At 39.1% G+C, this 27,780-nt stretch overlaps 2 protein-coding genes across 4 annotated transcripts in view; one reads left to right on the forward strand and one right to left on the reverse strand.

Annotated features, from left to right (window-relative positions):
* The window catches only part of LOC134797648 (protein gustavus), a 79,444-nt gene extending 76,347 nt beyond the window's left edge, over positions 1-3,097 (forward strand). For all 3 annotated transcript variants that reach the window (XM_063769989.1, XM_063769986.1, XM_063769988.1), the window contains one exon: positions 3-3,097. In XM_063769989.1, the coding sequence (XP_063626059.1) occupies positions 3-139 (137 nt within the window). In that variant the 3' untranslated portion in view covers positions 140-3,097. The remainder of the gene's footprint in view (positions 1-2) is intronic.
* Positions 3,088-27,163, reverse strand: LOC134797649 (uncharacterized). The gene is made up of 18 exons (XM_063769990.1): positions 26,993-27,163; positions 26,237-26,325; positions 25,934-25,971; positions 25,251-25,439; positions 24,529-24,611; positions 23,914-24,035; positions 23,318-23,728; positions 22,661-23,035; positions 21,559-21,690; positions 20,775-20,819; positions 15,887-16,504; positions 15,511-15,654; positions 14,027-14,204; positions 13,027-13,384; positions 12,477-12,642; positions 6,000-6,195; positions 5,362-5,494; positions 3,088-4,215 (listed from the first exon to the last, which is right to left on the reverse strand). Exons 1-18 carry the CDS (start codon positions 27,103-27,105, stop codon positions 4,084-4,086), a joined length of 3,522 nt encoding a protein of 1,173 aa, XP_063626060.1. The 5' UTR covers positions 27,106-27,163; the 3' UTR covers positions 3,088-4,083.
* Positions 27,164-27,780: the final 617 nt, after the last annotated feature.

Below are 27,780 nucleotides of genomic sequence, written 5' to 3' on the forward strand. Positions count from 1 at the left end.
AGCGGAGCCGCTGCCGCTGATGGAGCTGTGCCGGCGCGTGATCCGGCAGCGCGTGGGCCGGCCGCGCCTGCGCGCCGCCGCCGGCCGCCTCGCGCTGCCGCCCGCGCTCACCGCCTACCTGCTCTACCGCGCGCCCTAGGGCCGCGTGCGAGCCGAGCCACGCCGCCGCCGCCGCCCGCTGCCCGGGTGAGGGCCGGCCCAGACTATTACAACGCCCTACGACGATACCTTCGTTCGTTCCTTTTTACTCCTCCTATTTGGTACCTGTTGGTTTTTAGTCGAGAGTACATGTCCGAAGTCTACTCGACGATGACGCTGACCTTGATGTCCTCGGATTATCGCGCCGTTCTCCAAAAGCGTTTTTTGAAAATAATATTTTCGACCCGAAACGTTTCCGACAGGAAACTGAGAAAAGTAAAAACAAAAAGACAGACGCCCCTCAATTTCGAAAGTCGAGATATTTACTAAAGTCTTTTCGACAAAAGATATAAAAAAAATATAAAGTTAGACCGAGACAAATCTACAGCGATGTTGATAACGCAAACGTCAAACTTCTATGAAATTATAGTCTATGCTATTTTGATATCGTTGCAGAGTTATCTCGGTCGAACGTAGAGGTAGTAACAGATAAAACAGGCAAATAACTTGAGTAAAAATAAATGAATTCAAAGTTCCGGATGCGGAACCGCCACTTTACGCGAGTGGAATTCGTATGTACAAGCTCACGAGCCCGTCCGTAGACTATGCCCGTGGTTAGGCGTCCGCTAAATTAGCTCAACATAGAAAACTTACTCAACGAGACATCAAGCAACTGCTTCTATCGCTCAGGTTTAGGAAATTAGATATAAAGAGACTTTGCTTGCAATGTGACTTACAAACACGCGTGTACGCTCCACGCAGATACATCTTTATCCGACAAGTATAATATTAAGCATACCTATCTATAACGTATCGATTCTCGTGTACAATTTTGCTCCAATCGAGCAGAAACGGCTAACTAGCTGTGTTTTTAAAGGCATCCTATATCTTGTCCCTCAAGATGTATCTGCGTGACGACGGGTTTGTTAAATGATATGACGAATTGTTACTGAGCGATAGAATCTACCAATCGATGTCTTCAAATAGAAGCATCGTGACGAGTGCATACGCTAAGAGAACGGTGTTTCAATGCAGACGTGTAACATTTATTTTTCACTAGAACCGTCAGCGCCTATTCCAAATGACATTACCTTGCACTGACTGATTTTTGTTAAAATAAATATAATGACGTAGTGGCTAATATAATAGTAACTACGAATATGGACGTGTGAAACCTATAACACCAAACAAATATTGAAAACAATTTGACTATAGAAGACATATTTGATTATTTTGATTTGCAACATACTTTAAATTTATTTTTATTTCAATAATTACTGTGATAATATTTTATTGATTAATCAAAGTCAGAATTTATATAAATAGTGATGAATTATTTTTTCAAACATTTGAGTTTGCAACGATATCTCCTATGCTCCGAAAGGGTATTTCTCATAAAATTAATGTATATTGCCTAATTAATTTTGAAAGTGTAATGGTGGGCTAGTTCCGGGTATCGTAATATCGTTACCTCGAATCGCGACGAATTGACGATTTATATACGACACTATTTATAAGTTAGATGTGGCAGTAAATAATGCGATGTATTTACATTGTCCTGTAATGCAAGCCGCACGTTTTAAAGCCATATTGATCTCTTAAATAATACGATTTCTGCCGTGACTCTCTCGGGTGATGGCAGAGAGCCGTGTTTCCTCGTTAAGAAGTATATTTTAGAACAACAGGCGGAGCCTCACCGCTCACAGCGTGTCGGCCGCCGCTCTAGGCCAGTGTGTATCGTTGGCGATCTTACAAACTTATATAGCTCACTAAGCGACTGGTTTATTTTTTAGTTTAGTACCTTTAATTCCTATGTAAAAAACGTGTGAGTGTGTAATGTATATAATATACGCATTAATCCGCAGGAAGTTAACATGTCACCCGGGGATTATTTTAGATGTACATTTCTGAAACTTGCTTTAAGACGATTCCTAGTATGTATTGGTATGATTTGCAAGTCGATCGCTCCTCGTTAAGTCTTCTGTTTTACGACTTAGTATGTAGATTGCAATTAAAGATAAATAGTATCGTGAAAGCACTGTACTAATCGACTCGTCAGCCATTTTTGACCCAAATTAGTTGTATCGTAACCTAAAAATGTGTAAGTACTTCCATTTTAATAAGAAAGTTTTCGTATGTAGACGTACGGCATGTAGGCGTCTCTCGTGGAATCCACGTTTTGTACGATGTTGATATTCCCATTTTATCTCCGATATAAATATATATTAGACGTACGCCGTTTAGTTGACTGTCGTGAGATGTTATTTTTTAACGCAGCATTATTTTGTAATAGTCGTCAGAGTTTCATGTGAATATCGACATGTTATACGTAAATAGACGATGATAAACTGCCAAATGCGATGATTGTGTGCGTGCGAGAGCGTGTGCGAGAATGTGTGAGTGTGCGTGAGACGGTGCGTGCGTGCGAGGCGAGGGACGAGTGGCGAGGAATGTGCGAGGAAGCGCGTTAGAATGATATTTTTGTTGCGTAAGTGATATAATCATGATATACACCAAACTTGATGTAACTGTTGCCACGGCCCCTTACGATAAACCCCTCACTGAAGGACCAACGATTTCTCGTTTCGAAATACCCAAAGTATAGTTTGTTTGCATTCGAATTCTTTCATCTTACCTCCCACTTCTCTCTCATATCCCAATAAGGGGTTTACTGTAAAGGATTGTCACGTTAGTAGCAAAAAGTAACCATTTGAATTGTATGAACCGTCTTTAGTCCTGTATATATAGTTTATCATTTTGCGGTGTTTAATGACTACATTATAAGTGGAAATGCATTTTAGTTTTATAAGTTTAGGCAATATTTTTAAAAGATCATTTCTAACGGATAACTACGATTGACAGTCGGAATCTCTTAGATACAATGATTTAAAAAAAATAGGAAAACGATTGGAATAAATATAAATGGTTAAGAAAATAATAAATGATAAAGAATTGAAAATAGTTTTTTATTGCTTCATTTAAAAGTACATATGTATATCCTAAACAATACAAAACCTTATACCTAAATCAAAATTGTGATCCATGCTACAGATAGCTATTCTATAATTATCAAGTTCATAGAACTAAAAAACATTCTTTGAGCAAAACGCCGATTTGAGAGGACGGATTTTGGTCATTCTGCAGCAGTCTCATTCCCCTGGCTATACCTACTCACAAATTCCCAGATTTCGCTCAGCCGTTATGGTTGTAGATGGTACTTGGCACGGGTTACACAGTGACCAAAAATGAGATGCTAATAAACCGGCATCTGGAAATTTGCGAATAGGTACGGCCAGGGGAATATTTTTGTAGAATGACCTTTAATAACCTGCAGTTATTTTTGCAAAAAGAAAAACTAAACGGTATGTAACCTATAATATACTTTAGCTCCTCTAGCATGGTGAGCAAGCTAGTTTACATCCAAGATCAAAAGTACCTAAGCGGGAAAACCATTTGTCCCCGCTCTACGCGATCACGGCCATACATGAGACGGGTCCAGATGGGATGCGAATGCAACTATTCCCATCTGTGCTCGGCGGGGACAAATATTCCACGCCGCTAAGCGGGCGAGGAGTAATCAGTTCTAAATGATGTACACCCGCTCTTATTATCATAATAATAAGGTTGTGTTCAGTTATCACAGTCCAAGTAATCAAACAATTCATTATCACCTGCTTATTCAGGATATGTCTTTTATTTCCTAAATAACAAGGTTGAATTCGTAATAAATTATATACTTACATAAAAATTAATACAACTTTTCCAGTCATCCGTTTAGTTCTGAAGAAACGCGGATGGAAGTCGATATTTTACGAAAATACTGGATAAAGGCTAGACCATTTTTTACTAATGTTTGCTCATTTGTAAAAGTACGAGAATGCGAACCAGTCGCATATTAGTCAAGCGTTTCATCGCGTTCGACAAGAAACATTCTCAGATGCTAATTTATTCGAAAAGAGTATGGTGTTCTAACACCGTGTCGTCGGCTATGATGATAGTTTCCTCGGAGAGGTCGACGGGCAAGTCTATCTGCGCCTTCAGCTCCTGCAGGCCTCCAATCAAATCAACCAGCGATACCTGAGGAAAACATATAACATTCGTAAGTATTGGATGGTATTCGAATACTCTGCTTTTTTAGGATTGCGTTGCTTAAAAGATGCTTTTTTCCAACTGCTGGCACGTTCAACTGTATTTCTAAGCAATAGTCGAGTATTTTATTCTTATTACGATTGTTGTTGACGTGACCTTTTTTGTACGAGGGATTATTTGCTTAGATTGATTATTTGTGAATGATATGGTATAGTCAATAGTTCATAAATGTTTTATTTTACCATAAACTTTCGGGTTTTAGTACATTTACTGGCAGGAAACCGTCTGTGGGGCGCTCGTAAAAGTCGAGATTAAGACGGTACGAGACTAGATCGCTGCTGTAAGGTGGTTTCTAAGCAACACTTGCACCATCCCACTAACCCGGAGTAAAGTGGTTAAACCATTAACCCAGCGTCAAATTGTACTGGTAACCATGGTAACTCCAGGTTAACCTTGGGTTAGTGGGATGGTGCAAGTGGGCCTAAACCGTCAACCGGTAACTTGTAAAGACCGCATGGTGGACAACTACGTCCTCTGCGTTTATCTATGCCTATTATATGCTATCCAATGATTACCATTTTGGTTTTCTGGCAGTCTGAGCAAGGCATCGTTTTTACCTCTTCGAAGGCCCCTTGACAAAAGGCGTCAACTGACGCGCGGCTACAGCCCAATATCACCCTTCGTGCATTACGACAAGGCTCACGATGACCGTACACGATAGGCGTGGCATTCAAAGGGTTAAGTTGTCCGCTAATTCCGTCTGTCATTATTATGTAAGCGTTTCTTTTATTTATTGCCATTTTCATATATTGTGACCTTTTTTGTCACTTTTGTGTTATTTCTAGTCAGGATCGCGACCCCTTTTCATCCTTATAGGAGAAAAAAAGTGTCCTAAAATTTCCATACATTTTTCAAACTTTCCTTTTTGTTACCGCCATACAAAGTATATGGGGAAATGGTAACACAATAGGAGAAAACTCTGGGACATTTTTTATCCCACTAGGATCGAAGCAGCTCGTGATTCTGAGTAACCTTTTTTGCCACTTTTGTGTTATTTATACAAAAGTGGCAAAAAAGGTCACAATATATAAAAATGGCAAAAAATAAAAGAAACGCTCATGTAATGCCTCCTACCTTTGTTTCCTCGAAATCCGTGAGCACGGCATCCATGTCCACTTCTTCGCCTTCGAATGGTCCGACCAGCATCTTCAGGTTGTCCGGCAGCAGGGAGGTGTCCAGTTCGCCGGTGTTCTCGTCTCTGAGTATTCTGTATTGGGAAACATTACTTCAGCTTCTAAGTAAGATCAATATAATTACAAAAACGTCGTATGAAACACGCGTGCAATGGTCATTATACACATCGACTTTCTTATTATTATATCGCCTCGGACCAACGTAGCACATTTGTATCACAATGCATTATTAATACAAATAAAGGTGCCATGTAAATTGAAAATTTCATAATTATTCCGTTACGATAACTGAGTTTTTTCAATTGTTAGGATATTTAAGTATCCGGTTGCTTCTTGCAGTGAAATATTATGTGATGTTGTAATAAAAACAACATAATTATAGTAACAGGAAGGGGTTAAAATATAGATGAACTTTACTATAGGATTTTCATTTTAAAAAAGCGAAGTGTAATCCACTCGGTTTTAGGATACCTATGTCGGGACGCATACTAGAGCGTCTCGGTAGGGCATACCACGAGTTTGGAAATTCATCAGATCTGTCAGTGGAGAGGTGTATTGTAGCAATGTTGAAGTAGTGACCTGAGTATCCGGTGGCGGGTGAGCTCGGGCCCGGTGAGCGCGGTGAGCGTGGCGAGCGTGGGCGCGCGCGCCTCGAGCGCCCGGCGCTCCACGCGCGCCCACTCCACGCGCAGCGACAGCGTGTGCGCGCCGCGACCGCGCACCACGTGCCGCGCGCCCACCAGGCGGGACGAACCCCCCAGGGACATGTATTGCACTGATAAAAATAACATCAAACATCAACATTTATTCAGCAAATAGGCCACAAGGGCACTTTTACACGTCATCATTGAATTTACATTCAAGCAAAAATAATAACATCAACAATTTTATAAAATTCAATCTAACGTATTACAATTACTAAGAGAATTCCATAAAAAATACAGATACAAAACACAAAAAAAAATCTATAATATTTAGAGGTGTAAATGTCTCTACGTGTCAGAACTATAAGATTATATAGTTTATCAAGTTATCCTTAGAGATGTATAGGGTCTCCAAGAGTCAATATCCTGTATAATTAATACATTCATTAAGAGAAAAGAAACATACGAGAGCAGAATGAGGCGTCTCACTGTAATTAATTAATAAAAATAAAGTTACTAAGTATAATAGCTTGTGTTAGCTTAAACAGACCAGTCTCCACAAACAGCACCCGTTCACGAGTATGACGCGTATCTCAGCCATCGCCTCCCTCAACCTTCATTCGGGAAAGTGGCGAACCGATCAACGACGCCACCGTAAGCAAAGACTTTTAAGCGAGCATGACATGTTCAAGCTACCAGCCTATAATAATATTAAAATAGTAATAACATGTAGCTGTAAGACACGGCATTTTGTGCTCGTATGTTACATAAAAAAACAGTATAGCTTCACATAATTACTAGCCTAAGTTGACTTAGAGATGTAAAGGTCAGAAACATTAAAAATATAGGTATGTACAAACAAAAATAAAAATAAAATAAATAAATAAATACTTAGAGATGTATAAGGTCTCCAAGTGTCCAAACTAAAATTAAATTAAACAATTTAATCAAGCGAGAACATCATTGTCTCATGTGTCAATTCTACTGGACACTAGCATATTTAATTCACAATGTAAAAAAAAAAACAATATTTATTTAGCTCTTATTATACTAATGAAATCAAGCTACCTGCTTAAAGGCATCTCTATCGTTTATAAAATCATTTACAGTGTAGTACGCTTTACTTAACAAGGAGCGCTTAATGTGCGACTTAAATTTGTGAAGTGGTAAATTCACTACATCAGTGGGGACTTTGTTATAAAAACGTGTACAGTTCCCGACGAAAGACGTACTAACCTTACGGAGACGGTGGGCGGGCACAGCAAGTTTATGTTTGTTTCTAGTGTTATATGTAGTTATGGATATCACTGTTAACTTTGAATTCGTGGATGTTTTTCCGAACATACATAATATTCTCTAGTATGTATTGAGATGCAACGGTAAGAATGTTAACTTCTTTGAATTTCTCTCTTAGGGATACTCGAGCGCCCAGTCCATAGATGGAACGTACAGCTCGTTTTTGCAGCACAAATATTGTCTGAATATCTGCCGCTTTTCCCCACAACAGAATTCCATAAGACATAACACTATGGAAGTAACTAAAGTATACCAGCCTGGCCGTCTCTACGTTTGTTAGCTGTTTGATTCTCCTCACTGCATAGGCTGCTGAACTAAGTTTTCCGGCTAGAGTGCCTATATGTGCATGCCATTGCAGTTTGGAGTCTAGAGTGACTCCCAGGAAAACAGTTCGATCCTCAAATTCCAGCGTATCACCTTTTATTTTAATCTTGCTGTTATTTACCTGCTTGACGTTAGGTAGCGTAAACTTGATGCATTTGGTTTTCTTGGCGTTCAAAAGCAATTTTTTTGCCGTAAACCAGTTTACTATGGTAGATAGCGCGTCATTAATGCTCTCGAAGCTATTTTCCTTTCTGTCCACTTTAAATATAAGGGAAGTGTCATCTGCAAATAACACTATATCATGTCTATCTTGCACAACTTTTGGTAAGTCAGTAATGTATACCAAAAACAGGAAGGGACCAAGAATTGAACCTTGAGGCACTCCGAGGGCTACCGGGGACCCCGCCGATTGAGTTCCATTAATAACTACTCGCTGAGTTCTATCCGAAAGGTACGATGAGACCAGGTCAAGGGCACTAGCTTTTATCCCATAGCGGCTTAATTTTCTCTTTAAATTTTCGTGATCAACGCAATCAAATGCCTTTGACAGATCACAGAAAATTCCAACAGCATCTTGAGCTTTTTCCCAGGCATCAAAGATGTGTTTTAGAAGTACCGCACCGGCGTCAGTAGTTGATCGACCTTTGGTGAAACCAAATTGATTGCTATCAAGCAGTTTGTTTCTGTTGAAATGTGACAATAGTTGATTCAGAATAAGTTTCTCGAACACTTTGCTTAATGCCGGTAGTATTGAAATCGGTCTAAAGTTCGTGGGATCTGTTCTTGTTCCTGATTTAAACAGAGGGATAATTTTGCTATGTTTCATAATATCTGGAAAACTTCCAGCATCAATGCATCTGTTGAAAATCTCAGCTAAGTATGGTGTAATTGACTCAATAATGGAATCTAATACTTTGACAGACAGGCCCCAAAGATCTTCTGTTTTCTTTAAATTTAAAGACCTAAAAGTCTTAAGAACTATATTCGGAGAGACATACGAAAATTTGAAGATTTCTGTACTTAATTCTGCCACATTTGTCTTCAAAATTTCTTCAGCGACGTCTGGCGATGAATTAAGGGATCTTGTTGTTTCTACCGGAATATTCGAGAAAAACCGCTCAAAATGATCTGCCACTTCACGGTCGGAACTTACTAAAGTGTCAGCAATTCGTAGGTTGTAGTGCGGATCCTTCAGTTTACGTTTTCCAGTTTCATTTCTGATAACTTGCCATACAGTTTTGACTTTATCGCTGGAATTTAGGATCTTTTTCGACAAATAATCGACTTTAGCGGCGACACACAACATCTTAAAACATTTAGAATAATTCTTGACGTACTCCAGAAATTCCGGTCTTTTATCAGTTGCCTTTAAATCATATAAGTCGTAGAGCCGGCGTCTTTTCTCGTGAATATCCGGTGTAGCCCAGTCGCTAAATTTAGTCTTGGCCTTGCCTTGCACCTTTTTCTGAATGAAACAGGCATCAAATTCCTTTTTAATACTTTTTAACGATAGTAAACTTGACGAAATATAAAGTGAGCCGATCTTGTTAGAGAGACCGGCTCACTTTATATTTCGTCAACCTTAACCTTTTGAACGCCAAACGGCGCATCCATTTGCCGTGCCACTGACGCCACGGGGGTAAAATTTAGTTTGGTGAATAAACAATGCCAACCTAGAAGTGGGATGTTTTTCAGTAGATTTTTATCAAAAAACGATCGACGTCAAATGCCGTCTTTAGCGTCGTTGTCACGATTTTGCGTTGACGCACATAGGGGTATTTCACTAAAAAGCTGGCCATTAGTAGAATGTATCAAAACGTAGAATCCCGGGAAAAGGGTAGCCGAACTCCTTGGTCATATAATTCATAGATACTAGAACAATATTTATTTTTCGCTGCGTGTGGTGGGTATTTGTCAAATCGGTGTCATTTAACCGCTCTTACTAAAACACATCTACGAAAGCGGAAATTCGATAATAAATATTACAATTGTTATGCGTTGTTTAGACAACAAATAAGGTGATATAATATTTTAAAATGTCTGTTCGGGAAATGGATTCACCAGGTATGCTTAATTTAATTTGTTTATTATTATTTTCTTACTAAGGGTTATATACATTTAATATCAAATTTCAGTAAGTACTCTCTTGCACTATGAATTTACGAATTTGACTTGAACTCAAAAGGCCGAAAGTTGTTCTATTGGGCTATATTGGGCTAAATTTGTAGTTCTATTCGACAGGACATTTAATTCTCTAGCAATTTTATTTCAAATTAGGGTGCCCAGAAGTGCCCATTAACGAATTACGAGAATTTTTACACTGAGGGATATTACCAAACAAAGTTTCTTTTTGCGGTCGGGAAAAATAATTTTCTAATTTATCATGGCAGGTCCTTCTGGCGTGAGAGTAGTGACCAGATAATACATTTTTCGTATGATGAAAAACTGTAACGAACCCCAATTTCTACAAAAACTTGATGCAGTTATGAATAAAATTACTAGTTCTGCCACATTTTTTTCAAATGCAGAGATTTCTTCCAACATCACGGAGATCGATTTAAACTTGATACAGAAGTTTGCTACAATTCTCGAAGTAATATCGAGTGGTCAAAAAATAGATTGCGACGACACGGCCAAGCTCTATGTCCAATTGTATCCTTGGAAGCCAATGACCCCAACCGTGCACAAAATTTTACTGCATGGTCCTGTTGTAATGAAACATGCCCTTCTCCCTATAGGAAATTTGTCCGAAGAGGCAGCCGAGGCCAGAAATAAGCACTTCCGAGAATTTAGGAAGAGCTTTTCAAGGAAGTTCTCGACAGAGCAGTGCAATTTGGACGTCTTAAATCGGCTGCTACTTACGTCGGATCCGTTTTTGAGCAGCATTAGGCCTAAGCCTCTAAAATCAGCGAAACCATTTAGCCTTGCTGCTAGGGACATGATGCTTGGCCCAAACATAGACGCAAACGCGATGTCAGATGACTTATCATCAGATTCAACAGGTGAAAGTGATGAAGGGTCGTCTGATTGATCAGATAGTAGCTGTTTATCAAATAATTAAAACTTGAAGAATGTTTTATTCTGCTATTGACCGGTATATAAACGATACAACACTACACCAACCGGCAAATGTATAAAAGTTGTATAAAATAAATTAAAATAGCATATTTGGATTCACACAATAGAACTCCTGATACAAATGTACATAAATCATTTTGGCCAGCTTTTCTAGTGAAATACCCCTATGTGTGACGTCAATTGCCGTCTATGTGGTCAAAAGGTTAATAAAAAATGTCCTCCTAAGGTATCCTAAAATTTTACTTTTAAGTCTTTTAACCCTTAACCAGGCTGTCAATTCAAAAATGACAATTGAATGTCATTCTTACTCATCAAAAATAGAAAACATGTTTGAAGTGCCGTATGTGGGAATTATATATATCCCTTAGCCTAGTAAAAGGTTAACAATCATACCGTGACCCTATTTATCTGTAATAATAAAAGAATTCCTTTACATGGCTTCTTGTTGCACTATGTTATTGTGTGTTATTTAACCCTACATTACGCATTTTCGTTTATTCTTTCTATGATAATGATAAATTGAAGTTCACAGACTCTTTGCACACTGGTGTAGTTGTTTACATTACTCACAATTAAAATTGACCCTGGCGCAGACAAAGGCCGGCATGGGGGACTTGTTGGTCAACTTGAGATCTATGGAGGAGCGAGCTACAGCCCGCACGAGCGCGGTCTCCCCGTAAGTGGCCAGACCGACCCATCGCAACGAGTCACCGCTTGCACATCCGTAAAGTTGTCTACATTACTCACAATTAAAATTGACCCTGGTGCAGACAAAGGCCGGCATGGGGGACTTGTTGGTCAACTTGAGATAGTAGTAGTAGTAGTAGTAGTAATCACTTTATTGTACACAACACAGGTTTACAAAAATAAATTACAGTAATGGAAGTACAAAGGCGAACTTATCCCTATAAGGGATCTCTTCCAGCTAACCTTCGATTAGATGAGAGGAAAACTCCAGTCAGGTCAGATAGACAAACTTACGGGATGTACAGTAATATTTAGAAAAAGTAAACTAACGTATTGTCAACTCATAAAATACATAAATAATATTATAGAATAAAAATACATAAAATACATACTAGCATACATACATACAATACAATATATATATATATATATATATATATATATATATATATATATATATATATACAAGTTTAAAGTAGAAATAAAGGTTTAGTACTTAACCAGATCACGCTGATTGGAAAGCCAAAGCTTCTTCAGATTAGCCTTGAGTGACGCCACAGACTGGGACCGCCTGAGCGACAGGGGCAACTCGTTCCACAACTTCACAGCGCGCACCGTAAAAGAATTTGCATATGTTCGCGTCTTATTAGGCGGAATAGTAAGCGTGAGATTACAGCTAGATCGTAAACGGTGATCACTTCCTTCAGCCAGATAGTTAAATCTTTCCGTTAGGTAAGATGGGGAACGGGGGTTGAAGAGTATATTGAACAGCAACGACACGACATGCACATCTCTGCGTCGGCGGATCGGTAACCACTCGAGCTGGGAGCGAAAGTTGGAGACGTGATCATATTTACGGAGGCCAAATATATACTTGATGCAAACATTTTGTAAACGCTCAAGTTTATGAGATCTATGGAGGAGCGAGCTACAGCCCGCACAAGCGCGGTCGCGCCGTATGTGGCCAGACCGACCCATCGCAACGAGTCACCGCTTGCACATCCGTATAGTTGTCTATGTTACTCACGGTTGAAATTGACCCTGGCGCAAACGAAAGCCGGCATGGGAGACTTGTTGGTCAACTTGAGATCTATGGAGGAGCGAGCTACAGCCCGCACGAGCGCGGTCTCCCCGTAAGTGGCCAGACCGACCCATCGCAACGAGTCACCGCTTGCACATCCGTAAAGCTTTATCTGTAATAAAGGCGGAATTATAAATGCTAACGTGTTTTTTTATAAGTTCCTAAAAATGACTAGGCGGGCGAACTGTTTAAAATGACAAAAACCATTCCACATGTGTTGAAAGAATAAGAGCGTGTGTAGGGCAGTCTGAACACCATACCCGCTTAGCTATTTCTAACTATTGACTAAATAGTAAAAGGGTTAACAAGAAAAATAAATAACCTATTCTATCAAAATTTAAATTTACAATATGACATTAAAGTATTTTAATCATGTTAGTAGCCCTTCAACATGAAACCGGAAAACCGTTAAGATGAGAAGTAATAATTAGTTTGACTTTTTCAACCAATACAAGTGAAATGACAGGCAAACAAAATGCGTTACATGACTGCTTACCTTCTTAACGTGATCATTATTCTTATCCATCTTTATAAACAACGTCGCTGCATTTGGCAAGTGCGTCGTCGGTGCGTACACTATCGGCAACTGCCGACATTCGTTGGGATTGAAGCTTATTATACAACTAGTCCCCCTCGCGTCCACACCGGGCACGTCTATTGTATACGCATCACCGACTATATCACAGCGAACCAAAACTTTCTTGTCGGAGAAATTTTTGAGGCATATTTCCTTTCGGCCGCTTCGGACCCACGATAGGATGAGGTTGCTGGTTTTGATGGGGAACTTTTCTGTGCCACCCTGTATTTCTATGGCTGTTTTGGCTCCGGAGAAAGTTTCTACGAACGTTAACATTCTGTGGAATGGAATGGTTCTATTGGTAAATCATGTGGTTATTAGACTTAAGGATTGACGTTTGAGAACAATAAACTTATAATGTGAAAATTAAAAAAATACACCTAAACTGCACTCCACTAGGGTCTACAATCGAGATATCAATTGAACCGAAGATATGTCGGGTCTGGTTCAAGATCCGCATAGTTCAATACTATGTATGTAGTTTGATTCTAATTGCTCTAACCGACGTATTGATGTACCTAAGCGTACAAACTTTGGTAGAGTGACTAGAGTGGCGTTCAAATTAAGATATGTTTAACTCATTTGTAATTTAGAACTAGACCAATCTGTGTAGGACTTGCTCCTATAGTTCGTTTTTTTATAGCATTAGAAAAAGACTATGCGATCTTGACGAGTCAATTGAAAAACGCTTTTTACTATTACTTATCTAAAGAAAAGAAAAAATATATATCAAAGAAAATAAATAAATATGAAAAGAATGTAAATAATCGTATATGATTCATAATTGTTACACATTTGCCGTGACTTATTTTTCAAAAGTGTTTTTCAATAAAAAGACACGTCAAGATTGTTTACCTTTAATCTAATATGCTAAAAAACGAACTATAATATTGTTTAAATAATTTAAATCACAACTTACGCTTTATAGACGACATCCTCCGGCCCTTTATAAGACACAGTGATCCCCTTCGCTTCCCCGGGAGCTAGTTCCACGTTCTTCGCGGAGAACACAAACATCCTGCTGTCTTCAATCATAAGCCTGAGGTTCCATGTTCCTCGCAGGGAGCCGACGTTTACTAAGGTTAATGTTTTTGGTTCTGGAAGGAAAAGCAATTGATTTCTTTATAAGAAAGTCGACAGTGGTTTAAATAGACTGTTTGAGATAAAATCGTCAGGTGACAAGCTAATTACTAAAAAAAAATTAAATTAAACAAAAATCGACCTTCTTTTAGTACTAATATGGTTCACTATGGTGGTACTTAGTGACTTTTGCTTGTCACCCGACGAAATAGGAATCGGGAGGTAGATTTTTTAAGACGAAAATTGTGTAAGTATTCGTAATAGTGCCTTCACCATTTAAAAGGTCGGTAATACATCAAACATCAACATTTATTCAGCAAATAGGCCACAAGGGCACTTTTACACGTCAACATTGAATTTACATACAAGCAAAAATAATAACATCAACAATTTTATAAAATAAAACTAACAATTCAATCTAACGTATTACAATTACTAAGAGATGTATATGGTCTCTTAATGTCGAATTACATACAAAATACAGATACAAAACACAAAAAAAAATCTATAATATTTAGAGGTGTAAATGTCTCTAGGTGTCAGAACTATAAGATTATATAGTTTATCAAGTTATCCTTAGAGATGTATAGGGTCTCCAAGAGTAAATATCCTGTATAATTAATACATTCATTAAGAGAAAAGAAACATACGAGAGCAAAATGAGGCGTCTCACTGTAATTAATTAATAAAAATAAAGTTACTAAGTATAATAGCTTGTGTTAGCTTAAACAGACCAGTCTCCACAAACAGCACCCGTTCACGAGTATGACGCGTATCTCAGCCATCGCCTCCCTCAACCTTCATTCGGGAAAGTGGCGAACCGATCAACGACGCCACCGTAAGCAAAGACTTTTAAGCGAGCATGACATAAACCGCTAACGCAATGGAAAGTCGCCTTTTTCATACTGAGGTCGAGGACTAAGCTAAGTTTCACCAACTTGGCAGTGACATACTTGAAAAAGCATTTTGGAAACTTAGCGAGGTAAGAAGTGAGGGCTAACCCCCTTATTCATAAAACTTTACGGGCTTGATTTAGTTAAATTATGTTTTATCCCTTTCTTACAAATACATAAGTCAAAATGACAGATAAAGACAAGCGATTATTAGCTTTGTAGCGCGTTGCGTTTATGAATAAGGGCGTAAGTATTCCAATATTTGTGAGCAGAAGTGTTAATAAACTTTTGGTGAACGAATGGAACGAGGAACGAATAATCATAGAGAAATGAATTATTGAAACAGGCGTAAGTAAGAATTCTCGGTCTTTAAGAGCTACCACTGTACAATACTTTATTCAATAAATGATTTGTAAGTATTTATAGTTACCCTTTGTGAAGCACGGCTTGTCTGGCGTGTTGAGGCGGAGCGTAGCGACCCCCACGGAGGCGGTCAGCTCCACCGTTTTGACCGAAGCCTGGACACCGATAAGGTTGACGACCACTGCGCCTTGATACTTCTCCAATTCGTTACCTACAATACAAATAAGTAGAATAATAATCAACTTAACTATGTTAGTGTGCAGGGGACAATATCGACTGCGGGGTAATTTCAACTAATCGAAATATCTTCCATGTTTTACATTATTAACTAGAGTGCCATATACATATTGTCCAGATAGCGAAAAAGATGTGTAGTGTGTGACTCTAGTTAAGGGCTCATCCCGCTAATGCGTAAAATGTAGTAACATCTAACAAATACTTACCTTGTTTAGTAAAAGAAGGAGCTTCAAAAACAACAGTCACTCTAATAGCGTTTCCTTTCGTCAACCGGCATAGTTGGACAGCAGAGCTGGCTTTCTTCAGTTTCGCCAAAGCATGTTTCTCCTCCGCCGCCCCCAGCATCTTATTAACCTCACTAATTTTAATCTCTTGGACATTTCTCAGTGAAAACACATTATTTCCGTCGACCAACGACAATGATAATTGTAAATCGACCGGTGAATCGCTGAGCAACACCAATGTAGTTGCCAAAAGTGTTCGTTCTTGAGTCGGCGAAAATACAACTTTATTAGGTCCGAAAGTTGATATAGCTTGCACTTCAGGCATTTTGAAATCCACTGACAAAGTTCCTTTTTGTTCTTGTTCGCTGTCTATAGAGGTATCTTTGACAATAATTATGAACGGTATGTCAGTCGATAGTTCGGCATTCGATGTGATGTTTAGAGTTAATTGTTCGGTTTTGCCTGGAGACAGAAGTAATGGCTGACGGGGCATCTCAAGACGCAGGGGCCTCGTGGTGTCGGTGTCTTCGTATTTGAATGTGGCAGTCAGCCAGCTGTCCGATTTAGTTGTTATGAAAATTGATGCGGGGCAATTAACACCTAAAATTGACAAAGTAATTATTGTTTTTTTGTCATCCAATTGACACTTACAAACGCAAACGCTTTTTTATACAAGCTAAGGAATGACGAAGAATGGTGAAATCAATGTACGGAATGGGTACGAATTGAAAAAAAATGTACTTAATTAAGCGCAGTTAAGAAGCTGTGATTAGTCTTAACTTAATTGATTCATTTGTGTTACGAAAATTAACGGTGTACTTTCGTTTAGGCCAAATACCTTTTGCCAAATTTCACTTCCCAACAAACTTATCGCAATAGTTTCATTTCCCAAAGGAAGCTTTAGCAAAGTTACACTTCGCATATAATTTATTTGGTCAAATTATCATTTGGCATGATTTTACTTTGTCAAATGTTATTAGGACAAAAACTTATTTAGCAAACGTTTTGGTTGGACTGTAGCAAAGGGGGGCCTTTTTTTTGACAAAGTGGTGTCACTATGACACTATTTTTAAATGATTGTAATGTGTAGATCACGTCAAAATAAGCACCTTTTATTGAAAAAACTTTTCTCTAAAATAAAAAATGGCCGAGTTAGACGCCTCCAAAGATTGAAGTTTTTAAAAGGAGCTGGGACTTGGAAATTTTTCATCGAGAGTGGTGTCATTATGACATTTTATATTTTAAATGATTGTAACGCATAGAACACGTCAAAATAGGCTACTTTTACTTGGAATCCTTTTTTCTAAAATTGAAAATGGCGGAGATCGAGAGTTTTACATAACACTCTTTTAAGGCAGGTACGACGACGAGGGAAGCGAGGAGGAGTGTTAGGTACAACTGCGACCTTACAGCGCGCGAGCCAAGCGAGCGAAGCGAGCGTGCCGCGGCAGCGGCCGGCGAAGCGCCAGAACCGACTTTTTTTATAATAATAAATTTTTACAAGTCCCAGCTCCCTTTAAAAACATCAATCTTTGGTCGCGTCTAACTCGGCAATTTTAGATAGTTTATTAAGAAAAAAGTGATTATTTCATCAAAATCTTGTAAATTATTCTGTTTTTAAAACCCCTGTTTTTTTCATATTCTCAAAAAAAATCTAAGTCCCAGAAACGGCCCCCCTTTGGTACAGTCTGACCGGCATCTCGATTTAAATTTGAACCTAATTTTGTTCAGTTAGAATTTTGAATTTATATAATATTTCTACTCAGAATCAGTAGCTTTCTCCACTCTCACTGAGAAAAAATATCCCCAAGTTTTTGGTGCATTTGTATGAAATTTTGGGGACACCTTTTTTCTCGTATTAACGCCATGCAATATTTTGGGACATGTATAACTTACAGCTTAATGATAATGATACATTTGACTAAATAATACTTGGTAAAATGAAACTTGTCCAAGTAGTTATTTGCTAAACAATAACTTGCCAAAAAAGACTATTGCTAACTGAATAATTGCGATAAGTTGTTTTGCCAAACATTTTTTTGGGAAATGATAATTTGGGAAACATAGTTTGGGATGTGATACTTTGGGAAACGTTTTTGGCCCATTCGTTAGTAAACCAAAATAACTATGTAAATTGTCATATATTGTACTTAATTCGTACACATATAAGTATATAACTAGTATTTGCCCTGTGCGCGGGGCCCGAGGGCCCCGCGGTCTCCTCGTTGTTTGTTGTTGGTACTGTTGTTTGGGCTATTGTTTATGTGTTGTTGTTGTTGGTGCTGTTGTTTGTGCTGTTGTTGGTGCCGTAGTTTTGTTTTCCAAAGGGAAAGAGAAATGAATTTCTACTTTTGTTAGGACGGAAAGATCCGCGTGCGAGCACATCATTCCCGCAGCTCGGCCTTCGGCCTCGCGTGCATGGGAAATCTAAAGGGACGCTCCGGGCCTTCGGCCCTACGCGGAGTTCGGCCTTCGGCCTTCGCTGGGTTTCGAAGCTCAGCGTCGGGCCTTCGGCCCGCCGCTTCGCTTATTAAAACACTTGGGAGGGTTGGTTTTGCTTCGGGGCTTAAGCGGGAAGTTGGAGCTTAAACACGACCCAATAGTAAAAGTGTCTTGACAAGCTCACGTCGGGCCTACGGCCTTCGGCCTACGGCCCGCCGTTTCGCTTGTCTAAGACACTTTTCCTATTGGGTCGTGTTTAAGCTCCAACTTCCCCCTCTCGTGTGACGCTTCGGGCCTTCGGCCCTACGCGGAGCTCGGCCTTCGGCCTTCGCGAGCCTCGACGCTTCGCCGTCGGGCCTTCGGCCCGCCGGCTTCGCTTATCAAGACAGTTGACTGCATTCACGCAGCTCGGCCTTCGGCCTCGCGTTTTGGGAGTCGCGATGGCGGCTCCGGGCCTTCGGCCCTCCGCCGGGGTCGGCCTTCGGCCTCCCGGCATGAAGCTCGCCCTTCGGGCTCGCTTAACACACTTTTTGTATAGGATTTTGCTTTGTTGGTCATTCCCGCAGCTCGGCCTTCGGCCTCGCCCAAAATTACTGGGGGTGGGGCACGCTTGGACATTCGGGGTGAAGCTCCGGGCCTTCGGCCTCCCGGCCTGAAGCTCGCCCTTCGGGCTCGCTTAACCTACTTGGAAATTTGAATTTTGCCCGTGTCCGCCGCCATTTTGGATTTTTCCAAAATTTTTTTTTCACATGGTAATCTTGGGCCCCCTAGCTCGCCGAATGCCAAATCTCAGCGCGCTCGGACCAACTTGAAAAAAAAAAAAAAAGTCGGCCCGTTTGAAAATTTTTAAATGGAGTTTGTTTTGTCTCGGAGTCCTCTATGACATTCGGTCGAGCACCCCCCACCTATCTCGCACCGTTTAAAAGTTGCCATACAAAATAAAAGTGGCCATTTTTTCCGCCATCTTGGATTTTTTCGAATTTTTTTTTTCCCATACGAATCTAGAGGACCCCGAGATTCCGTGACCAAAATTTCAGCGCGCTAGGACAAACTTGAAAAAATTAAAAAAAAAAGTTGGCCATTTTGAAAAAAAAATGGCGGCGTCAAAAACTGCCAGGGTCCCTCTATGACATTTGGTCGAGCACCCCCCACCTAGGTTTCACCGTTACGCCAGGCCGTTGAAAATTTTTCTGACCGGAAGCGGTAGACCAAAAGTCGGAATTTTCTTGAGGTCACGAGACCGCCCTCTATACGACCGTACCAAAGTCAAATACCCCACGAACCCCCTTCTGGGAGAACAATTCTGTCATCAGTCAGTCGTGTTGCAGCTTTAAATAAGATTAAATTAAATAGCATACGCTAACGGTTTACTAACGAATGGGCCAAAAACGTTTCCCAAAGTATCACATCCCAAACTATGTTTCCCAAATTATCATTTCCCAAAAAAATGTTTGGCAAAACAACTTATCGCAATTTTTCAGTTAGCAATAGTCTTTTTTGGCAAGTTATTGTTTAGCAAATAATTACTTGGACAAGTTTCATTTTACCAAGTATTATTTAGTCAAATGTATAATTATATCATTTTTAAGCATAACTTACATGTCTCAAAATATTGCATGGCGTTAATACGAGAAAAAAAAGTGTCCCCAAAATTTCATACAAATGCACCAAAAACTTGGGGATATTTTTTCTCAGAAATAATGGACAAATCTACTGATTCGGTCAGACTGTACCAAAGGGGGGCCGTTTCTGGGACTTAGATTTTTTTTGGAGAAAATGAAAAAAACATAGGGGTTTCAAAACAGTTAGAATAAATCACTTTTTTCTTAATAAACTCTCTAAAATTTAAAATGGCCGAGTTAGACGCGACCAAAGATTGATGTTCTTAAAGGGAGCTGGGACGTGTAAAATTGTATTATTATAAAAAAGTCGATTCTGGCGCTTCGCTGCCGCTGCCGCGGAATGCTCGCTTCGCTCGCTCGGCTCGCGCGCTGTAAGGTCGCGGTTTTACCTAACACTCCTCCTCGCTTCGCTCGTCGTCGTACCTACACCGACCTGCCTTAAAAGAGTGTTATGTAAAACGGTTGCTAAATAAGTTTTGTCCTAATAACATTTGACAAAGTAAAATCATGCCAAATGATAATTTGACCAAATAAATTATATGCGAAGTGTAACTTTGCTAAAAGTTCCTTTGGGAAATGAAACTATTGCGATAAGTTTGTTGGGAAGTGAAATTTGGCGAAAGGTATATTTAGACCAAACGAAAGTACACCTACGCTAACACACTTTCATGCATCTAACTTAAATAGAAATGGCTTAACTGTGGGTAACACAATGGAATCAATTAACTTTAGACTAATTAAGGTGCTTAACTATGTACATTTTTTTTGCAATTCACTCTACACTACTACTGCTACAAATATCGTACCCACAAATCCTTTAACAGGCGTTGGTTTTATTTCGATCCATGGCCCTGAAACAAGCAAATAACCATCAGATATTCTGTAATTAAGTGTGTTATTTTTTATAAGCTTTAGTTTGTTATTTTTCAATTGGTAAAATGTTTAATTGGTTATTTTCGTATTCAATAAAACAATGATTTTTGGTTTTAATTGAAAACAACTTCTAACAATACGTATTGATATTTGAAAACCAACTAAATCATAGTTTTTCGAATAGTTAAACCCTGTATTAAAATGAATGTGTTAAAAGGCCACAAACACATGAGAGGACAACACTTGTTAGTGAATGTGTATGTTTGGCACTGTTAGTAAACATTGAAAAAGCCGATGATTCGATAGGCACAAACATTTCTAAGAGAAAGATGATCTTAATCTCTAAACTTTCCGTCGCAAACTCAATGAGATAACTTCAATGAAGAAAGGTGTAGTAGAAATAAACACAAATAAATCGAAATAAAAAATGTTTCATTTCATTACGCAGAAAGAAACCAAAATGGTTTTTGAGACAGCTGGAAGCAAAGTAGGGAATTGGTAAATTTCCATTAATTAAAAACATATTTATTAAGATAAAATATAATTCAAGAAAAATCATCAGGAAAAAAGCCTTAGGGTAGATCTATCTTAAGTGTTATGAATGGATGCTCTGGTCGTTTGGTTATGAATGATGTTTCCAAAATGCAGAATGGAGTTTGTTAATTTTTTTGTCACACAGATAACACCCTCACCGCTTGTGCCAAAGCGCCCACAAACCTTGATTAGCCAAGCTGGACTGCCGCCTACACTTCTGTTGCATGACTTCCCGCCAATCTACCGACTTATCTAACTCTTTATACTCAAAGTTGGGGCTGTTTGGGGAGGGGACATGTGTAGGTTTAACCTCGCCTGAAAAGTGCAACCATTTTATACCAGTGCAAGTAACAAATACAGGTTGAATTTATGATAGAAGTACCATTCACATAAAAAAACATACATGTAATATGTAAGCCGATGACTCTCATTGTCATAGCATATTTAATTTTGTGCCTGCAAAAGTAGTTTCATTAGATGGCGATGCTGCACGAGTAGGCATAGCCTTGTGTTATGTATAGAGATGCACCGGATATTCGGTTACTATCCGGTATCCGGCCTAAACGGCCATTATTTTAACATCCGGGCGGATACCGGATAGTGGCCTACTATCCGGCAGAAACCGGATAGTAACATTGCTTGAGTTCGGAGTAAACAAGATTGGAATAAGAAACAGTCACGGTCATAATCGTACTCGTTTATTATTTTATAAAAACAATTTAAACATTCCACTCACTTGCATGCGCACTCATTTGGAATTCGAACCTAGATATGAGTCCGCACAAACGTTTACTACGTAACAGGTCAAAATCTACACAATGCGCACCTGGAAAACCGAAATGTAGGTATAGTTCCGCCGGCCGAATATTCGGCGGCCAGATACCGAAATTTCGGCCGATGATCAGGTCGAATATCCGGTATCCCGTATCCGACCAAACAACTATCTTTTGCATCTCTAGTGATGTATGAATATTTCATTAGGGTTTTACATAAATATGCCAACTATTGAAGCTGCTATTTTTGAACCACATATATTAAGTTAACTAACTCTTGTAGACAAGCGCACCTTTACCACCTGAATCTACTAAATAAAACTTAAACATTAAAACCGTAAGCTAAGAAGATATAGGTAGATAAATAAGTACTTAAGAGAAAGGTAGATAGATAACTTCTAATAACTTTAGCAGAATAACATAACACAACGAGCAGAGGCTTCCACTTTATATGAGTATACCAATTTTAACATTTAATATTTATAAATTGAATCAACCCATATATATCTCACCTGTACTTATCCGCACGGGACTCTCCGCAGCATAATTCTCTTGCACCGTACTCAAAGTCGAGCGGGTTCTAGACGAAGGGGATTTAGACCTAGTGTTCTCGCTCTTAATACTTTCCTTTTCACCCTGTGCGGTTTTAGTTAGTGAATCCCTCGTAATTAACACTTCAGGAATGACTCTGTTCTCCTGGTTTTTCATGGCAATCACTGTATTGACGCTGCCTGCGCTGTTGGCAGAATCGATGTTTCGAGTGTCTTTCAAATAGGTAACGGGTAGTTCTTGCTTTGGTATTTTATTTGCTTCTAGCAGAGGCTTGGTGATATCCTTTTTACAGTATTTGTCGATTATGTCGGAGACGTTGATGACGGAATGATTACCTGAAAATTGTAATATTTTAAAACGAAAATTCCATCGTGTTCGGGCTCGACGCAAGATCTGTTTAAAAAGGACATAGTAACTAATTAAAATAAGAAAATTGCTTGAATTGAGACTCCCGACTCGAAGAAAAATCGGCTCAAAGCAAATACCTAAATTACGCTCAGCAACTCACATAAGAAACCTCTATAGGGTAAGGGACAACGCTTTTCGGTAGCAGTATGCTAGAGTACGATATGTGGTTAAAGATTGTTTGAACCTGAAAGAAAGAACGAAAAACTTACCCAAAAACTCGGCAATTTTGGAAAGACTAAGCGAGCTATCCACAACGGAGCTCTCATCTCCCGTGGCCGGTTTAATAGAGGACCGTGTAACTGCTTTAACTAAATACTCATTACTAGCACCCGTAGCCACCTTTAGTTTCTGAGGTTCCGGTTTAGGCGTAGACAGCACAGGCTTTTTGAATGGGTCAATATTCTGTGAACCATCACCCTCTGTGTTTAGTCTGTAATCTGTGTGGCTAGTGAATGGGTTCATGAGTATGTGGTTGATTTGTTCTTGTTGTTTGACAGCTTGCTTTTCTAATTCGTCTGCCTCGTTCATGATTCTGGGTTGACGAACTGGGACACTATCTAAGGATGGGTCGAGTTTGCTGGGCAAGTGTTGAAGAGACTCCGGTGTTTCGTAATGTGAAACTAAAAAAGTAGGTGTAAAAAATATAAACAAAGAAAAACATTAGTCCAAAAAAAGTATTATCATTTTTAATTTAAAAATAAAGAGATTATTTTATCATACTAGATCGCATAGGTAAGAATGATGAAAAATCTTCACATTAAATTTATGACACCAAAGTTTTAAAATGCGTAAAATAAAAACTTACCTTCAGTTAAGCTAGGCTGCATGCTAGATCGGTTAGGGCTATCCGAATGGCCAAGGACCTTGCTAAACTCAGGGCATCTGTCCCTGAAGTAGCCCCCAATAGAGTCTACAGACATGTCGATCCTGCAAGTGTATATTAAGATATTTATGAGCAACTGGATAGTAAACGTTAAAATATAAATGTTTTGCGTATAAATAGTTCCTCAATGCAGTTATGGAAGCAGACTGTCCAAAGGCAAGGCCATAACTGACTCCAAAGATTCAAAGATTGTATTAGATGTGTAAGGTCTTAAAAGTCTAAGACAAATCGTTTTTCGAATACAAACACCTGTCCTTCTGTATGTTTTAGAAATAACCAACTTAACCAAAAACCAGCTAATGTAGATGGCGTTGTACAGCTCCGTACATTATGCCGTAATGTACGTAATGAAAAATTTGGGTCTAGCAATTCAAATAAGTTCCACAAAACATGGCGCCGTACAGCGCAGCGCCATCTTCTTTCTCTGTCAAACTCGGAAGCACATTACTTAGACTTGACTTGCATTCTTTTACAATAAATATGTAGATGTTTTCTGGCTCGAATCCGATTATTACTAGTTTTTAAGCAGAGACTTACGACGAAGGTATGATGGTACGAGTCTGTAGCACCGGGATAGGGGCGTACTTAGCTACAAAGGATGCTTCACTTGCTGTTAGATTCTGAAAATAAAAGAAAATATTTACATAGAAGGCAAGCACAAAGCTGCCTGGAAAGCCTTGGCACAAAAGAAAAATAAACAGAATGTTATTTATTTATTGTAAAAAGGTCTGAGAAGTAGATCCAGATACGTACACGATACATGCTTTCCCGAAAGCAATTCTACGGTCACCTTTAGCAGTTTGTAAGTTGTAGGTAAAAGTTGGTAGTTTTGGGACTGAAACACAGCGGCACACACAAAGAACGACACCGAGTGACCATGGAACCACTCATAAAATTTGTTAAAGGTGTGCCACTAAAACGTAATTCTAATACAAAGTGTAGCTATGGTCACAGTTTATACAGTCATTCGACAAGGTGCGACAGGGAGAGGACGTCGCGCGCACCCGAGCTGCATACATCGCCGTCATCGCCATTGTTAGTAGCTCGGAATAAGTCAAAGGCGTCGGACCACTGTTAGTTTTTACACTGTGCTATGGTCATTCGTAGCATGTACTTGTACTCTTTTATACAGTTGAGCTGATAAATTGGGTAAATTTACACCGTTTTAAGCATGATAATATCTTTTGATTGGATTGGATTTCAAACTGTTCTCTTTTATTATTTTGTAACAAACATTTAAAAAAATGGAAATATCTCACCTTGGAATGAAGAGAAAAATTCGTAGCAATAGAATGTCGCATAATCTGATTGACTTCATTGGATTGATCGTCTAATTGCTTACTAATACAATCTAAGTTGAATGTTTGTGAAAGTCCCTTGGGTACATTGGGAAAGTTCTCTTCTGCACCGGTGGAGCGGCCAGTCATCTCACCGGGGAAGAAGCCAGTCTGAAACATGAGGAACTTTTTATATACTGGTCCTCAGCGGCTACCATAAGGCTATGTGTTTTATGTGCAAGTTTTTACTGTAAGTTGAGGCAAAGAGTAGCTGAGCGGGAGGTGTGAGGATGCGTTGTGAGCTGAGCTGTTTCCACTCTCTAGTGGAGCTGCGCTGTGCAAGGATCTAGGTAAATGAGGTGTTTCTATTGGTTCATGACAAACACATCTATCCATTGTTATGCATCCACACAACTCTGGTGAAAATGCTATGTTGTGTTTTAAACATGTAAGTCTGTGGCCAGCTGTAACACACAGTGTCTAGATAACCCCATTAAGATTTCACACAGGTGAGTGAATGTCACATAGACATACAACAATAGTATAGGCCAAAATAGCTTTTATAAAGAAAGAGAATCCTGTATTCCACAAAGGGTCCCTAAAATGTATTTTTCTTGTAGTTTTATATACATGTATGACCAAAATAACATGCTTTTTTGACTTACAGATTTGCCTATGGATCCAGCCTCAGACTCACCAAAACCTGAAATCAGAATAAGATTAACACATTGTTTTAAGGGCTTACATTTAAAAGGATGCTTATTTTATTTTCTTGTGCTAACTGGAACACACACCAAGATAATAACGGATAGACAGACAGTGGGAAGGCTACTTCCCACTTACTTACTTGGGGTGTGTTCCAGTGCAAGCTATAGCAAGATCTTAATCGAATAAATTTACAAACATAATTATGAGGTATATTTATGTTAAACTTAAGGCATATCCCACAATGAAATTTATAATTTTACCTTGTATTTGGTCTAAATCTAAAAGACCAGATGAAGACTCACAGGCACCAGATTCCTGACTGTACAAGGCTGCTATGTGATGTCCAAGGCTGGTAATGAAAAATAAATATACAGTCAAAATACTTTAAAAGGTCATTGTGTCAGTTTACTGTCCTGTGCCTGTTTCCGTCCACTTAACGTATTATAAGCAATTCTGTAGCAACTATGCCAAGTGGACGGATACAGGCCCTGGATGGTGAACTGACGCAATGACCCTACCAAGTACAACCATTTACAACACAGCTGATAGAAATATAGGAGTATATAGTAGATCTTAAATTATGTAAGTTTAGTAATATACAATATTTTAACACTTGTCCATCTTCCCTGAAGTTCAGCAACACTGGTTCACATGAATCAGTTATCATTAGGTTCTCTATAAAATGCCTAACAGAGAATAACTACATGAAATCGTCAGAAATACAAGGAACCTTAGGCACCTTAGGAACCACCCGTCCATTAAAAAGTCCAAGCCCTTTTAGTGGAGTCAGGGAGCCATTGAACCGATTGACCGTGACGTTTGGGAATTTTCTTGCATTAACATGCATTTTTGCTGCAATATGCAAACCATGAAACCAAAGATATAGTCGAGCTAAATCAGTTGAACTCTTTTCACTCCACAAGACCCGGCCAAAATGTACACAGGAAATTAGCTCTACCATAAATCATTACTTCATTTACAAGCATGATATTAATTATAAGCTAAGAGTTACTCACGGTTTCACTTCCGTTGGAAGCCTAAACAATTCTTGTTGCCTGCGTATATTGAAAGATGCATCTTCGGCTAAATGCATCAGTCTCTGTATTTTATTTGGCGTTAAAGGATCCATATTTGAGAAGTTTTTTAACGAACCAATAATAAAGAAAACAATTTTTAGCACATCACAAAAACATCGGCCATAACAACAATTCATTCGTTGAAATTCGAAATTTCAAATCAAATGACGTATGATAGACGTATGTGACAACATATGGCTATGACGTTACGTTACACGCAAAATTGATATGCTGATTTTTATTGGGGGTTCATGATTAAAGGCTAGTTCAGACAGGACAATCAAATTGCCAATATATGCTTAGAGTCGGACCAAGAAAAGTCTGCAGCAGATTTGATAGCCCACGCAATGCAATTGTTAATAATACGTCATAATTCCATAGAAGTTTGACATTTAAAATAACACTTTTACTGCGTGGGCTATCAAATCCGCTGCAGACATTTCTTGGTCTGACTCTATCTAGCGTCCACAAGTTCATAAATAAGGCGTATCCAGATTAGTCAATTTTTCGCCAATCTGATTCAATTGCCCGATCGAATCAGGAGGTAAGGACGCAAATACCAATTTGGCTCGCCGATAATGACCGATATCCGATATTACCAATAAAATGAGGTGCGGACGCAAGAATACCAATTTGTGAGGCCAGTATTTTCGTTCTGGGGCATTTTTTCAATTTAGAGGGCTTTAATATCACCATAAATCTAAAATTGGAGATTGACGCCAATTTCA

This window comes from Cydia splendana, chromosome 15 (assembly GCF_910591565.1).
Source record: "Cydia splendana chromosome 15, ilCydSple1.2, whole genome shotgun sequence".
NCBI lineage: Eukaryota > Metazoa > Arthropoda > Insecta > Lepidoptera > Tortricidae > Cydia > Cydia splendana.

Coding starts and splice junctions, on each gene's coding strand:
- LOC134797649 (XM_063769990.1), bottom strand. CDS start 27,105: ATGGATCCTTTAACGCCAAATAAAATACAGAGACTGATGCATTTAGCC. Junction 23,036..23,317: donor CAAAATTGCCGAGTTTTTGG/GTAAGTTTTTCG, acceptor TACAATTTTCAG/GTAATCATTCCGTCATCAAC. Junction 5,495..5,999: donor ACCCGCCACCGGATACTCAG/GTCACTACTTCA, acceptor TTCCCAATACAG/AATACTCAGAGACGAGAACA.